The 13,382-nt window shown below is 38.4% G+C and overlaps 1 protein-coding gene across 1 annotated transcript in view; it reads right to left on the reverse strand.

Moving 5' to 3' along the window:
* TMEFF2 (transmembrane protein with EGF like and two follistatin like domains 2) overlaps positions 1 to 13,174 on the reverse strand; it is a 256,359-nt gene extending 243,185 nt beyond the window's left edge. The window contains exons 1-3 of the mRNA XM_081242786.1: positions 12,606 to 13,174; positions 10,119 to 10,228; positions 2,447 to 2,576 (exon numbers count right to left, since the gene is read on the reverse strand). Coding sequence (XP_081098912.1) covers positions 2,447 to 2,576; positions 10,119 to 10,228; positions 12,606 to 12,777 — 412 coding nt within the window. The 5' untranslated portion in view covers positions 12,778 to 13,174. The remainder of the gene's footprint in view (positions 1 to 2,446; positions 2,577 to 10,118; positions 10,229 to 12,605) is intronic.
* Positions 13,175 to 13,382: the final 208 nt, after the last annotated feature.

The following is a 13,382-nucleotide window of genomic DNA, read 5'->3' on the forward strand; positions in this document are numbered from 1 at the left end:
GTTCAATGAAATGTAATAAATATAAAGTTATATCTTCTACTGCCTTTTATTCCTAGAGATCACAACTTGTCAGCTCCATTCAGTGTCAAATAGTAAAAAAAAAAAAAGAGGGCTTCCCTGGTGGCACAGTGGTTGAGAGTCCGCCTGCTGGTGCAGGGGACACGGGTTCGTGCCCCAGTCCGGGAAGATCCCACATGCCGCGGAGTGGCTGGGCCCGTGAGCCATGGCCGCTGAGCCTGCATGTCCGGAGCCTGTGCTCCGCAACGGGAGAGGCCACAACAGTGAGAGGCCCGTGTACCGCAAAAAAAAAAAGGAAAATCTATGAAGAAAAGAATGAGAATCTCTTTTAGATCAAAAGTCAGAACTCCAATTTATTTACAGTCAGACCTGGTTAATCAAAATTACTTTGGTCCCGCCATCATTATTCAGATCAAAACACTTTTAGATTTACAAGTCAATGGAGGATGCATTCAGCAAGACCAACTTACTAATTAAATCCTGCAAAAATCTAAGTCTGTGAATAAGCTAGGGATGGATTACTCAGTTGTGATTAAATTTTCTACTTAGTCAAGTGTTTATTTTCATAGTACAACCAACACATTAGGGACTAGAATGGAAAGACTGAATGAATCAGAAGAATGTGACTGCATGTGCTGACAAGAACTTGGAGGTTGGAAAGTAAGAGAGATTTTGCTACCATTGTTAGCCAACCCATAACTTCATGGCTGCTTATTGTGACTACTGCCCACTGATCCTCATTGGCTATTGTCAGAGACACACAGATACCCTATGTGATCTTGAATAAGCAAATCCATTCCTCAGTCCTCTCTAGTATTTGCCTACATCACTCCTGGTCCAATAACTCTCACATGTTGCTCTTACTTCCATGCATTACTTCTCACTCATAGATTGAATGGCAATGATCTGTTGGCTCTAGCAAATAAGCAAGTGGTGCACCAATCCGACTTGCTTCCCAATCACCTTTTCAGGAAGGACATCCACATTGTGAGGCAAAGAATCAAATAGGAGAAAAGACTTAAAAACCAAAACCCGAACGAAAAAGCCTACATCATTGTTCATGAGGAATGATACCTTCCTTTCTCTTCTGCTAATTCTTAGAAACTTCAGTAGTCACCAGTACAACCTGGAACATTGTCAACTGCTAACAATCAATAGGCCTAAGATAATCTTTTAAAGCAGCAGTCTCCAACCTTTTCGGCACCAGGAACTGGTTTTGTGGAAGACAATTTTTCCACGGATGGGGGTGGGGGGGTGTTCAGGCGGTAATGCGAGTGATGGGGAGCAATGGGAAGCAGCAGATGAAGCTTCACTGGCTCGCCCTGGTCTGTGGCCCAGGGGCTGGGGACCCCTGTTTTAAAGAATATGATACTTTCTCTTGCTCATTTACCACCCTGCCCCAGCCATCATACACATAATTTTAAATATAATTCCCTAGAATAGAAATACCTGTTATCTGAGAGAGACTTTCAATAGAATAGACTTTTCTTGACTCTATTCTATATTTCCATTTTTGAAGAAAGTCTTTATATCATTATTATTTTTCTTGAATATGCTTATGCCATCCAATTCTTCAAAAAGATGTTTATTTGCCATTAAGAACAACTATCAAGGGACACTAAAGTTTCTTTAATGTATGTGATTTTAGTGTTTCAAGCCTAACCTGAAAACTCAGCTTCATTTTACAGCATGGCTTTATCAAGTTGGGCTGTATTCCTTTTTTTTTTTTCCTTCCTGTAATGCTATTCAGCTCTAATAACCATTGTACTCAAAAGGAAGGCCTGAAAAACCAAAGAGCCTATGAAGTCACTCTTCTTCCTTACTTTCTTTAGAGCATTCTTGGTACAATATAACTAAAAAGCTTTGTGGGAGCCCAGGCTGACTGTGTCAGAAAGGACAGATGTCATTAGAAGTCATGTCTATCACCAATACATTCTTCAATATAATCAGCTCACTGTTAAGAGGAGCATTTTGTAGGGTTGCTAAGGTTAGACACATCTTAACTTCCAAATCCAAATCTGCAAACTGCCTTCCACCAGACAATCCTATTGTTACAAACAAACAATCAAACTTTTTTCATGCATAGATAAGTTTCTTATGTTTGGAAGCTGAGCAGTCAATCTAGATTTCTAATTATGTTATTCAGCTGTCTGTACTTCATTAAATAACATACATATTAAAATCTACCAATGTCCTTATGGTACATTTATCTTTCTTCCAGAAGTGACTTGAAATGTAAAAAGACATAGAATAAGAATAATGCATACTTTGTACGAAAGAATAAGAGGCTTGTCTAGCTAATAATATATAGTCTGGATTATTTGTTTGGATAACAATAAACAGGACATAACGTGGAAAGCAAGACATGGTTTTTGGATTCAGAATCCATTCCGAAGGTTTTTGGGAATCTTCAGGATCACATACATACCTGTGGCACATGATCCTTCAGACACCACCAGTATCTCACTCTGCTGTTTGCATGCAGCCTGCCGCAGGTAACACTCATTCTGGTAGCTCTCCCCATTGGAGCCACACACAGGCACATAGTCACTGTTGCACTGGGGAGCACACAGATGTAAGCCTATGGTTAGTACTGGAGTCTGCATGCCTCTGACATCTTGAACAGAAATCATCATTTACAAAAGAAAGCACTTGTCTTCATTTTCAGTGATCCCCCTTGTATCCAGCAAGTCTTTGACCTTGTAAGGACACCATTCAAAGATACACAAAAGCAATGTCAAGTCATCTGATTCAGATAGGGGGAAAAAGAGGTTCTAAACTGATCAGGCAATTCCAACAAAGTGATAGGACAAGCAATAATAAAAAGATATAACAACAAATGCATCAATATTATTTATTTATTTTTCAGATATGTGGCCCATATGGTTTGGTGGAAAACAATCAGAACATGTTACAATATTCAAGCTATTCAGAAGTAGTGTCTATCTGTGTTTGGAGCAGAAGTATATAGGTGAAATGCCAAAGAATTCAGTTACTCCTTAGTATGTTTTTCCTCTGTTGAATTTGAATCTTTACAAATTTCTAAATATTTGGATAAGACATTTGAATTACTAATTAATTTTTCATATATTTTTAGACCATTGGATATTGATGTAGACACAGTGTAGAAAGAAACAACAGACCATGGAATACAGAAAAAAAAATCAACAACTATTGAACCATATGTAAACTTGATTGACTATTCAAAAGTATGACTTAACCTATATTTCATAAAACAAAAAGTTCATTTTTAAACAACCTCATTACAAAAGTCTACACATTTTACAATGGAAATTAGGCAATCTACAGGGTATACTCATGATAATGTGATCACACTCTAAGGCATTAGAGATACTTGGCTGTGTTCTATACCTGCTAATTACACCACTGATGTGATTATCTACTGATGTGCTACATTGTTTAATTATAACAAATGTAATGATCAAGACGATTATTTATAAATACTCACCTATGCCAGAAACTAAGTAAAACAAATCATACATATACATGTATGTGAAAACACTTTTCTGTTTTCTACTTCTTATTAAAATATTTGGATTTTTGATGTGCTAATTCATAACACATATAAAATAAACCAATAATTTAGTGAGATGGCTAGTGTTTTAATATATATGATAATAAACCTAAAACTCTATCAAAAGTTAAATTCAACTCAAGGATTTATGCAAAAAAGCAAATTCTCAATATGGTTATAATCTGATGATAAAAACCTGAGATTCATTTTCTTACTCTATTTCCTTACAATATCTGTACTTCCTTACCAATCAACCATTTAGCTCTTGTTCATTGCCTTTTTGTAATAGCTTAACCATCCTAACCATTTTTTAAATGGTATAAGACAATGTTCTCTGAAATGACAGTTTTTTGAATCTGACTTTACAGCTATTATTGAAAAACTTAAATATAATTTTTAACTAATAGTTACGTACTATTCTCCTAACAGTAAATTCAAATTGTATGACACTCATAATCACCATAATTGCTAACAAGATAATTTAGATACTAAATCATATCTATTTAGAAATTATTTAAATGATTAAAATGATTGAAATATTTTAAATATGACATATTTTTAAAATCTTTATTTCTACAATTTCTAATCTAGACATTCCAGAAGGTTCTGTTTAATAATTCCTTTCCACAGTTACACTATATGGCTACCAGACTCAGTCTATCTACATTATTATATTTTAAAAACTATTTTGATAGGAACTTTTCACTCTTGAGGATCTTTAATTCAGTAGGCAATTCACTTCTGACCAGGTGATACCTGTGTAAGGACTGTCTTCCACAAGCTTTCCAAATATATATATACCTGAAAACTGACCTACCATAAAACTGAACATCTTTATCACTACTGAAAAAAAAAAGGCAATAAGAAAATGTTAGTAAAGAGTTGAGTTTTCCAGTAAGCAATACTGAAGAGACACCAAATAAATGGGGGTGGTGCTCATGTCAGAACCATGGCCAGGGAGGCAGGTGGATGGACAGGTGCTTGATAAATGGGCTGTGTTCAGTATCAGGGACAGGAGAATGTAGGGAGGATTTATGAGGACCCACTAGGGACAAGAAAGAAGTGACCAGCTGGTAACATATTATAGTCGGTAGACTTGCTGACCTTTTCAGTAGGCAGATGAGAGTCATAATTAGTGTGAACGGCTGGGCTAGTTAGCTTCTCATGCTTGGTTCCTAGCTTCTTGTCCCAGGTTACCTTTTAATCTCCATCTCCAGCCCTGGTTACAATACTTTGTGTGTAGATTACTTGGGCCCATGTTTTCTTCTCTCTAATACCTAGAATTTCTCTATTTATCCTTCTCATCTACTTCTGTAGATTATTCAGATGTAGTCAGAAGATGAGGAGTGGGGGGTGGGAAGTATTTATTATCTCTGTCAAGTGCTAGTACACAATGCTGATATGCATCTTAAAATATCGAATAAACTGATAAAGTGCTCATATGCCACTTCTGAAGGATGTAGTAAGCCAAATGTGAACAGTGCTAAAAACAGAGCTGCCAAGTTCTACGCACAAGCCAAAAGGAAGATTTGTATGGAGTTGAAAAGAGCTTAACTGTAGATAATCAGCACGATGTTTTTGGCCCTTACTACCATGACTTGCACTCATTAAAATGAATAACACATGGAGAAAGCATACTCTAAATCATTAAGGCTCAGGAGTGGAAGTCTGGTCCCAGGTTCTCCCATTTCTCTCACTGCCTTAGTGTAGGACCTTGTGTATATCACTCAAAAATGAAATAGTTAACAAGTTTATAGCTTAGTTCCCCCATTCGAAATGGTTAACTGAGGCATTTGGGAGGATTAAGAGTCATGTTTCAAAATGCTTTGGAATACTCATTTATAAAAAGAAATGTAAATTATGTGCCTTTCATGATATATATTTTAACTAGCAGAGTTACCATCTAACATCGACACTGAAGCATGTGTGTCTAAAATTAGAAAAATAAAGGAACACAGGCTAACCCTAAGTACAAAAAAATAAGCTAACTACTACATTAAAATATGCCAAATTATTGGAAATAATTTTCAGTGATAATCATGAATACTGCTCAGTTTCAGAGGAAGGGACAGATTCAGATGTTAGGTGACTTGCTAAAGGCCACATAGTTGGCTGGTAGAGAAAAAACAAGACTCAGGGCCAGATGGTTAAGCTCATAAATGTATGTGTTGTCCAAACTTCCTCTCAGGGGAAAAGTGATTCTGCTTCCTTCAGATGTTTTAAATATCTTAAGTTTATTTTCCAAATATGTGTTTTTTTCAGTGAATGATTTTGTTCCAAAATGTCCACATTGCTTAAGAAAGCAGCAACATGTCACACCCGTGGATTCAATGCATATATGGAATTTGTTTTGCTACAAATGAACAAAAAATTTATGTGAGAAAATTTTCATACGATGAAATGTTTGGTTAATAAGAATTTCTTTTAACTGAGATTTCAGCAGCTAGAAGCTATGTATAACTTACATTTTATATATTGTCGGCACCTTCCCTAGAGTCTGGCATATAGAAGGCGCTCCACAGATGTTAAGTGAATTCTGTTATATTCCTGGTTGTCAAAGGCTTAGGAGTAATGGCTTAGGATATGGCATGTTTCTCTTCCAAAAAAAAAGCGATAAAAAACCCGCATATGTCCCAGGCCTTTGATCATTCCATAGGTAACTTTTACTTCTCTGTGACTACATTTTTTCATATGGAAAATTTTTAATGATTTTAAGTGAGTGGGCAGGCCTGTGACTATGGTGAAAGTGACTCTGTGTGACTTCTGAGGCTAGGTCGTTAAAGGATACAGCCTCTACCTGGCTCTTTCTCACTCTCTGGATGCTTGCCATTGAAACCCAGCCACTGTGCTAAGAGGAAGCCCAAACTAGTCCAAATGGAGAGATCCACATGGAGAAGGACCAAGGTCCCCAGCTGACAGTCCAGTATATGAGTGAGAGTCCTGAGAAGAGTACAGAAACAAGTCTTTGAGTTCCCTCCCCAGCTCAGCTGACGCCAAGGGGAGCAGAGATGAGCTGCTTCCATTAAGCCCTGTCCAACTGCAGATTCATGAGCAAAATAAATGTTTGTTGTTTTGAGCCACTAAGTTCTGGGCAATTTGTTATACAGTCCTAGTTACTTGAACAATTGTAGATCTAAAGCGTGGCTTATTAAATGAAAATATTTCACATTTGAATTAAATGATACCTAAAAAACATAAGGCTTCATCATATTTTTAAATTATAAAGTGATCATTGATCATTACATACTAATTGATATGACCAGTGCTATCTATTAATAGCTGCATATGTGTCTTCTTTTCTTCCCCCCTTCCTTCTTTTATCCATCCACCCATCCATTCATCCATCCGTCCGTCCATCCAGCCATCCATTCATCCATCCACTGTCCCTAAATTTTCAAACCACAACTGATTTACTAGAATGACCAGGATATCATTTGGTATATAGAGAGGAAGGTAGGATGCATGAGGTTGCAGGCCATTTCTGGAACTCATATCGTCATCCAAGAATTAGTTGTACTACTTTTGATATCAAGAGTTGTCTATAATAAACTGGTACTTTTGTTATTGTTATAATGTTTTTATTTGCATGTATAATGTCCTAGAAAAAATTAGATTGGTGTCAAAGGACCTAGATTCTGGCTTTAGGATCACCACTTAATGGTAAGTTATTTATATTTATGGGTCTTAATTTCCTTATCTGTAAAAGGAGGAGAAAATAATTATCTCACTCAATTGTGAGAAATAAATGAGATAACATGTTTGAAGGGTAGAATAGCTTATCATAAACCATCTAAGAGAAGTGAAGATAAATATATGTTCACCTTAATGCTCCAATTGTAATCCAAACTGAAAAACATAGATTATACACTCATATACCCACTTCTCTTTGAAATTTATCTCTCAGCCAGAAAGACCACATTTGGCACCCATTTTGAATAGAAGAATTTGGACTTGTTTCTGAAAGCAGGAGAAACAGAGTAGATGACCTAAGCTAGTTTAGAACAGTATATAGAAAAATAGATTTTTCAGGACATCTGTCTTTTCATCAGACTGGGAAAAAAAGAATTCTCAAATTCATTTGAAAATACTGGAAAGTACCGAGTCAAGATACTCTTAGCTTAAAATACCTATTATTCTTTCACAACTTGTGATCTTGAACTTAATTCTGCCACTCTCTATTCCTGGTATATACAGAGTCTAAATTTTCCACTAGGGAAATGTTTATTTTCTTCTGACAACTTTGCAACACACAAACTAATAGCAGCAGTAATCTAATAGTAAATTTAAAATGCTACAGGCATTAGGAAAAAGGAAATTTACATTTTAGTTTCTTATTCAAACTCGCATTCACTCCCCTCACCCCCCGCAATCTATACCGCTCAACGATTATTTAAATTAATGACAAATGTAACTGGCTGACCGAATGAGTGAAAAACATAAATATCTTTGTTGATAAAAGTTATACCAAAACCCTCTGTGCAACCTGAAAACTGAACACAATTTCTTTAATAAGAAAATTATAAATTTTCTTTTAGTAGCATTCATCCATTTAGAATTTTGTGAACTCTTCATTTTTTTTTTCTCTTGGCGAATCTTGTTATAATTATGGCTTTCCATTTGAGGAACATTCTTCTTGGTTCATTTTGTACTGTATATGAATTCACTTCTTATGTCTACCCTTGGTTATGAAAATAAGAAAAAATTTTGGGAATTACGAACTGAAAAGGGAAAAATCCACAAAATCCTGTGGGCCTTTAACTAATGATTTATCCAACTATATTTTCCCCTTAGTTAATGTTTGTATGAAGTATGACTTGCAGAGTTCTTATGCTCCATCTCTCTCAAGTAGTTCACTGAAAGAACATAATTACGTTGTTCAGTATGGCTAGAGACCTTAGAAATTGGTGTTGCATGAATATTAAATATGCATTAATGTTTCCAACACTAACGTATGGTCTAATGACTGTAACCTGGGCACAGCAATACTTACCCACCAGGTGGTGGTGCACTTTACAAATATCAGCTGTTTATTACTTTTCTTAGGAAGAAAAAAATGTCCAAGAAGTTTCTAGCTTATCTATAAGCCATTCAAAACCATGTTTAAATGTGAATTCCCTTCTTTCTCTCACTGGGAGGTTGAACTTAACCTAAAATATTTAAATTTCATCAACAATTCTAAATATTACATACAGTTGGCCCTCCAAATCTGGGGGTTCCAAATCCACAGATTCAACCAACTTCAAATAGAAAATATTCGAGAAAAAAAAATTCCAGAGAATTCCAAAAAGCAAAACTTGAATTTGCCACTTACATAGCATTTACATTGTATTTACAATGTTTACATTGCATATACATTGTATTATAAGTAATCTAGAGATGACAAAGTGTACAGGAGGATGTGCATAGGTTATATATAAATTCTACATAATTTTATATAAGGGACTTGAGCATCCTTGGATTTTGGTATTTGTGGTGGTCCTAAAACCAATCCCCGTGGATACTGAGAGACAATTGTACTATAACAAATTTTAGACCTGAATTTGAGCTCTAATATTTTATTTATTTTATAGCCTTTTTAATTTTTTTTAAAGTTTTGCTTACAATCTTGGAAAATTTTTCCCTTATCCCCGGTATATACTTTCATTAATGGGAATATTTTCTAGTTGAACCGTTTGTTAGATTTGATGTGTATTTTAAAAAGTAATTCAACAACACTCAAAGGTGAACATAAGATATCAGTACAGCATCTCTAATACTTGAATTATAAAAACATATTGAGAGGAAAAAAAGGCTTATACTTCACATGGTAGAAAGCATTTGTTAGATGTTGACTATAATAATGATATTGAGTTCTATCTTTAATAAATACTAATAACCTAGTTTTGACAATACCACAACTGCAATCGCTCTCTCTTTTAATTTTTATTTATTTTTTTAACATGAGACAAAAGAACATCTTCCTCATGTTTATGAAATAACTTTTGTCTATTTGCACTCTTTCGGATTCCTGGGAGATTCAGTTGTAATTGAATATGGTATCTATGAAAAGTTGACAAATATTAATAAGTGTGATTTCCAAACTAGCACAGTAGTTTTAAAGTCACATTGATAAGGAGTTCATTTCAAAACTTAACCAGATTGCCAGGATAATAAAACCCAAGACCATTAAAACAGAGAAATATGACCGAAAGAAGATAGCCCCAATCAAAAAACAAAAGTATAAATCCACACTTCTAATCCAGCAATGATTTTGACTATTATCTCTAGCAGTTGACTTATAGCATGCATGTTAGAAGGGGCACAGAAACATAATTTTCCTTTGACACACCAAAAGAACAACCTGAAGCTTTCTACCTCCAGTGGCATTTATAACTGTGGCACATACATTTCTCCAAAAAGCTGTGCCTTTTTGACATCAGTTGGCTCTCTTGCCATACTTTTGTTTGGTGCCAGCTTTCCTCTTAGCTTGCATAGATATAAATTGCCAAGTGATGGGCTGTAAAAGAAGATCTCTGCTTTGTCGTCTCATTAATGAATTAGAAGATGCAAATACCAGACTTCTTACCTTGAACTGACAGACGCATGTCACAGTGTCTCCAATTCTTAAACATTCCCCATCAAATTTACAGGTGTTGGTGTCACAGAGGAAGAGATCATTTTCTCTGTCATCATAACCTCAAATTTAAAGAGAATACGCCAGTCATTAAATGTTATAGACTTGAACAAAAAAAGAAATATCTTGAAGCTTTAAAAGAACTGCCCTAAATTTTAATTCCAACAACCACAGCTGTACTGCAAGGTCATTCTTTACTGACAACCTAAAAAAATTCTAGTTAAGTGATTAATGTTAGTTTCTTTTTTTCACTATTCTTTTCTAGTCAATTGTCTTTTAATATGCTTTTTTGATAATGCTCTTTTATTTTAGCTTGGGTTAATACTGGCAGTGGTGGATGAATATTTAACACTTGCTTCTTAGCTTCCTTATTATTTTCTCATTAAGTAGACTATAGTTTATGACCCCCAAACTTCACATTTTAGAAAAGAGCTGGTGATGGTCTCAGAATGCCTTTTACCATTTCTTCATCTTTAATCATTCTTTTGCTTTAAGGTCTGCAACAACCCCTTATTTGGAATTTTTCCAGACAAAGAGGAAACAAAGCCCCAATAATAAAGATAAACAGGCACAGTGTTTTCTCTGATGGTCTGTCTGGCTCAAATGAAGATTGATCACCTCCAAGTTAACAGGGGTAAAAGGGGGTGCCAGATTCTTGACAATCTGCCTGGAAAAACAGTTTATTTTCTTTAGTTTCTGCAGATCCTTATAAGATATCTGGTAATAATGAATTTCTTGATTGTCAACCCCAATTTCATATTTAATTAATTAGTTCCTAAAACACTACCATAGTTAGGGATGAAGCAAACTAGTCATGTTGGGCTACAAAGCTATCAACATTCCAAACAATTGATTTTGTAGGTTACTTAATATTCCTATGATAAAGCACCTAAAAAAGAGATTAGGTACCTGCAAAGTGGAACTTAGTCTATCCAAAATAACATATATGCATGCATGAGCCACGAATAAGTTAAAGAAAACATGCTGAGTTTTATAAAAATGCCAAATTTAGAAACTGCCAAAAACAGAACAAGAGCAATATATTGACCCAAATCTAACAGGGTTGCAAATCTCAACTTGTCTTTAAAAAGCACAAACTACAATGATGTATAATAATTTTCCTTGTGGAATTTGCATCAGTAACTACCCAGGACGACATATTCTTTTATCCTGTTAGTTACAGTTGGTCATTCCCTCTTCTCCAAAGTTACATACACTTCAGCTCACACACATCCCCGAAAGCCACTTTATTCAGAGCTAGATTCAACTTCAGTGGAATTATATATACAGGAGATGAAAAATGATATACACACTTGCTAAAACTAGAACAGACCAGACCTTGGGGACAATACCCAGGCATGTTAATGCAGTTTAAAATGCCAGTGAAATCACACCACAATCCCGCCGGTAGACTATGGGCTGTCATACAGAAATGCGAAGCTACTCGGACGGTGCAGCAACTCCCATCCTCGGGCCCTATTTAATTAGGAGGCTTCAGCACAGCAAAGCTTGCCAAGCTCTCGCGTTCAGACTCGGAAGGGACCCGAGCAAGCAAGAAGAGCGCCTGACGCACTCCAAGGAAGCCTGCCCAAAAATGGAGGAGTCAGCGCCCAGTGGGGTCAGTTCTGCCCTCCGCCTGCCTACGCGTGAGCCTGCCCGGCCTTGGTCATGCACAGCCCGGCCTGGTAGACGGGCGAATGGTTCTCGTCTCAACTTCCTTCGACCATCTAGGAGCTTGGGGAGGGAGGCAAGAGAGAGGCAATTCGGGGATGCAAAAACAACGTCTTTTGCAGCCAACTAGAGAAGGAGGATGTGTATGCATGTTTGTGTGTGTGTGGAGAGAGACAGAGACAGAGAGAGACACAGAGACAGAGAGAGAGACAGAGGGAGAGTAACTGAATCTCTTGAAACACAAGCTCCTTTAGAATTTCTGTGACCTGGTCTTGAATGCCAGACAAGTGCACCCTCATGGCACTTTTGCCAGTAATCAGTGTTTCCCCTGCAGTCACCATTTGATTTATTGCTTTCTCGCTCGTTCTTTCTCATAAACTTATTTCTCTCTCTTTTTTGCTAGACTTTTTTCTTTAGTGACAGAAAAGGTTCTGTTTTAATGTTTCCCCAAGGATTGGTGCTCTTTTCAGTGAATCCACAAAACCATCCCGTTTAATATTTCTTAAAATCTCCGCAGCTCCAGTTTAAGTGCAAGGATGCAAAGGTTCCTACACCTGCACTTTCTGTCCTCCCCAGGACCCCCGCCCCCTTCCTTAGCGGCCTGGAACAGTTCTCTGTGCTCCTCTGGGTGGAGGTCGGTGGTCTCAAGGGTTTGGAGCGGTTGGAGTCGAGGGGCTGGGGAGACGCACTTGGGGAGGTTGGTCTGTACTGGAAACGCGCGTTTCCTCTGAAGGGTTAAGGGGTCGGTGGCTGGGATTCTGGACTTACCAGAGCAGTTCCAGCCGGTGGGCGTTTGGCAGTCACTTAAGGAGGTAGGGAAAGCTGCGAGCTTCACCGGGCGGGCTACGATAAGTAGCATTACAGGCAGCAGCAGCAGCCAGCAAAAGCCCTCGCAAAGTGTCCAGCTGCTGCACTGCCGCGGGGACTCCCACAGCACCATGACTAGTTCGCGCAACTCTGCAGCAGCAAACGGCTTCCGAAGAACACAAGATCGCGGGGGTCAGGCAGCGGGCTACTGAGCATCCCGCGGACAGCGGCAGCAGAGGCGGCGGCGGCGGCAGTGGCACCTGACGGGGAAGCAGCAGCCAAACCCGCGCATGATCTCCAGAGTTTCAGCAACATCCAGTGACCCGGCTCAGCCCCGGGAGCGAGAGGGTCGTGCACCGAAAAGCCGCACCGGAGACGAGGTAAGCTGCTGCCATAAGCAGAGGGCTCTGGCAAGCCGGGGCAGCAGGAGGAGACCGGAGTCCAGAGGGCAGAGGAGAGGAGCCCAAGGGGGCTGGGTGGAGGGAGAGTCAAAGCGCCCAGCAGCCTAGCTGCCGCCTCTCGCGCTCTGCCGCCCGCATCCCTCTGGCGTTTGGGAAGCAGCAGGTCCTTAGCCCGCCCGGGATCACGTGGGAAGAGGCAGTCGGGCGTTGATTGGCGGAGCCGGTTGCAGGTCCCGGAGGGAGGGGTCGGCGAGGAGGTGCTAGGAGGAGACGACGGCCGACGCCACAGATGGGCTCGCTCACCGGGCGCTGGCCCGAGTGGGGCTAGGCGGGGATG

The sequence above is a fragment of the Mesoplodon bidens genome (genome assembly GCF_964165515.1).
Source record: "Mesoplodon bidens genome assembly, chromosome: 8".
In the NCBI taxonomy this organism is placed as follows: domain Eukaryota; kingdom Metazoa; phylum Chordata; class Mammalia; order Artiodactyla; family Ziphiidae; genus Mesoplodon; species Mesoplodon bidens.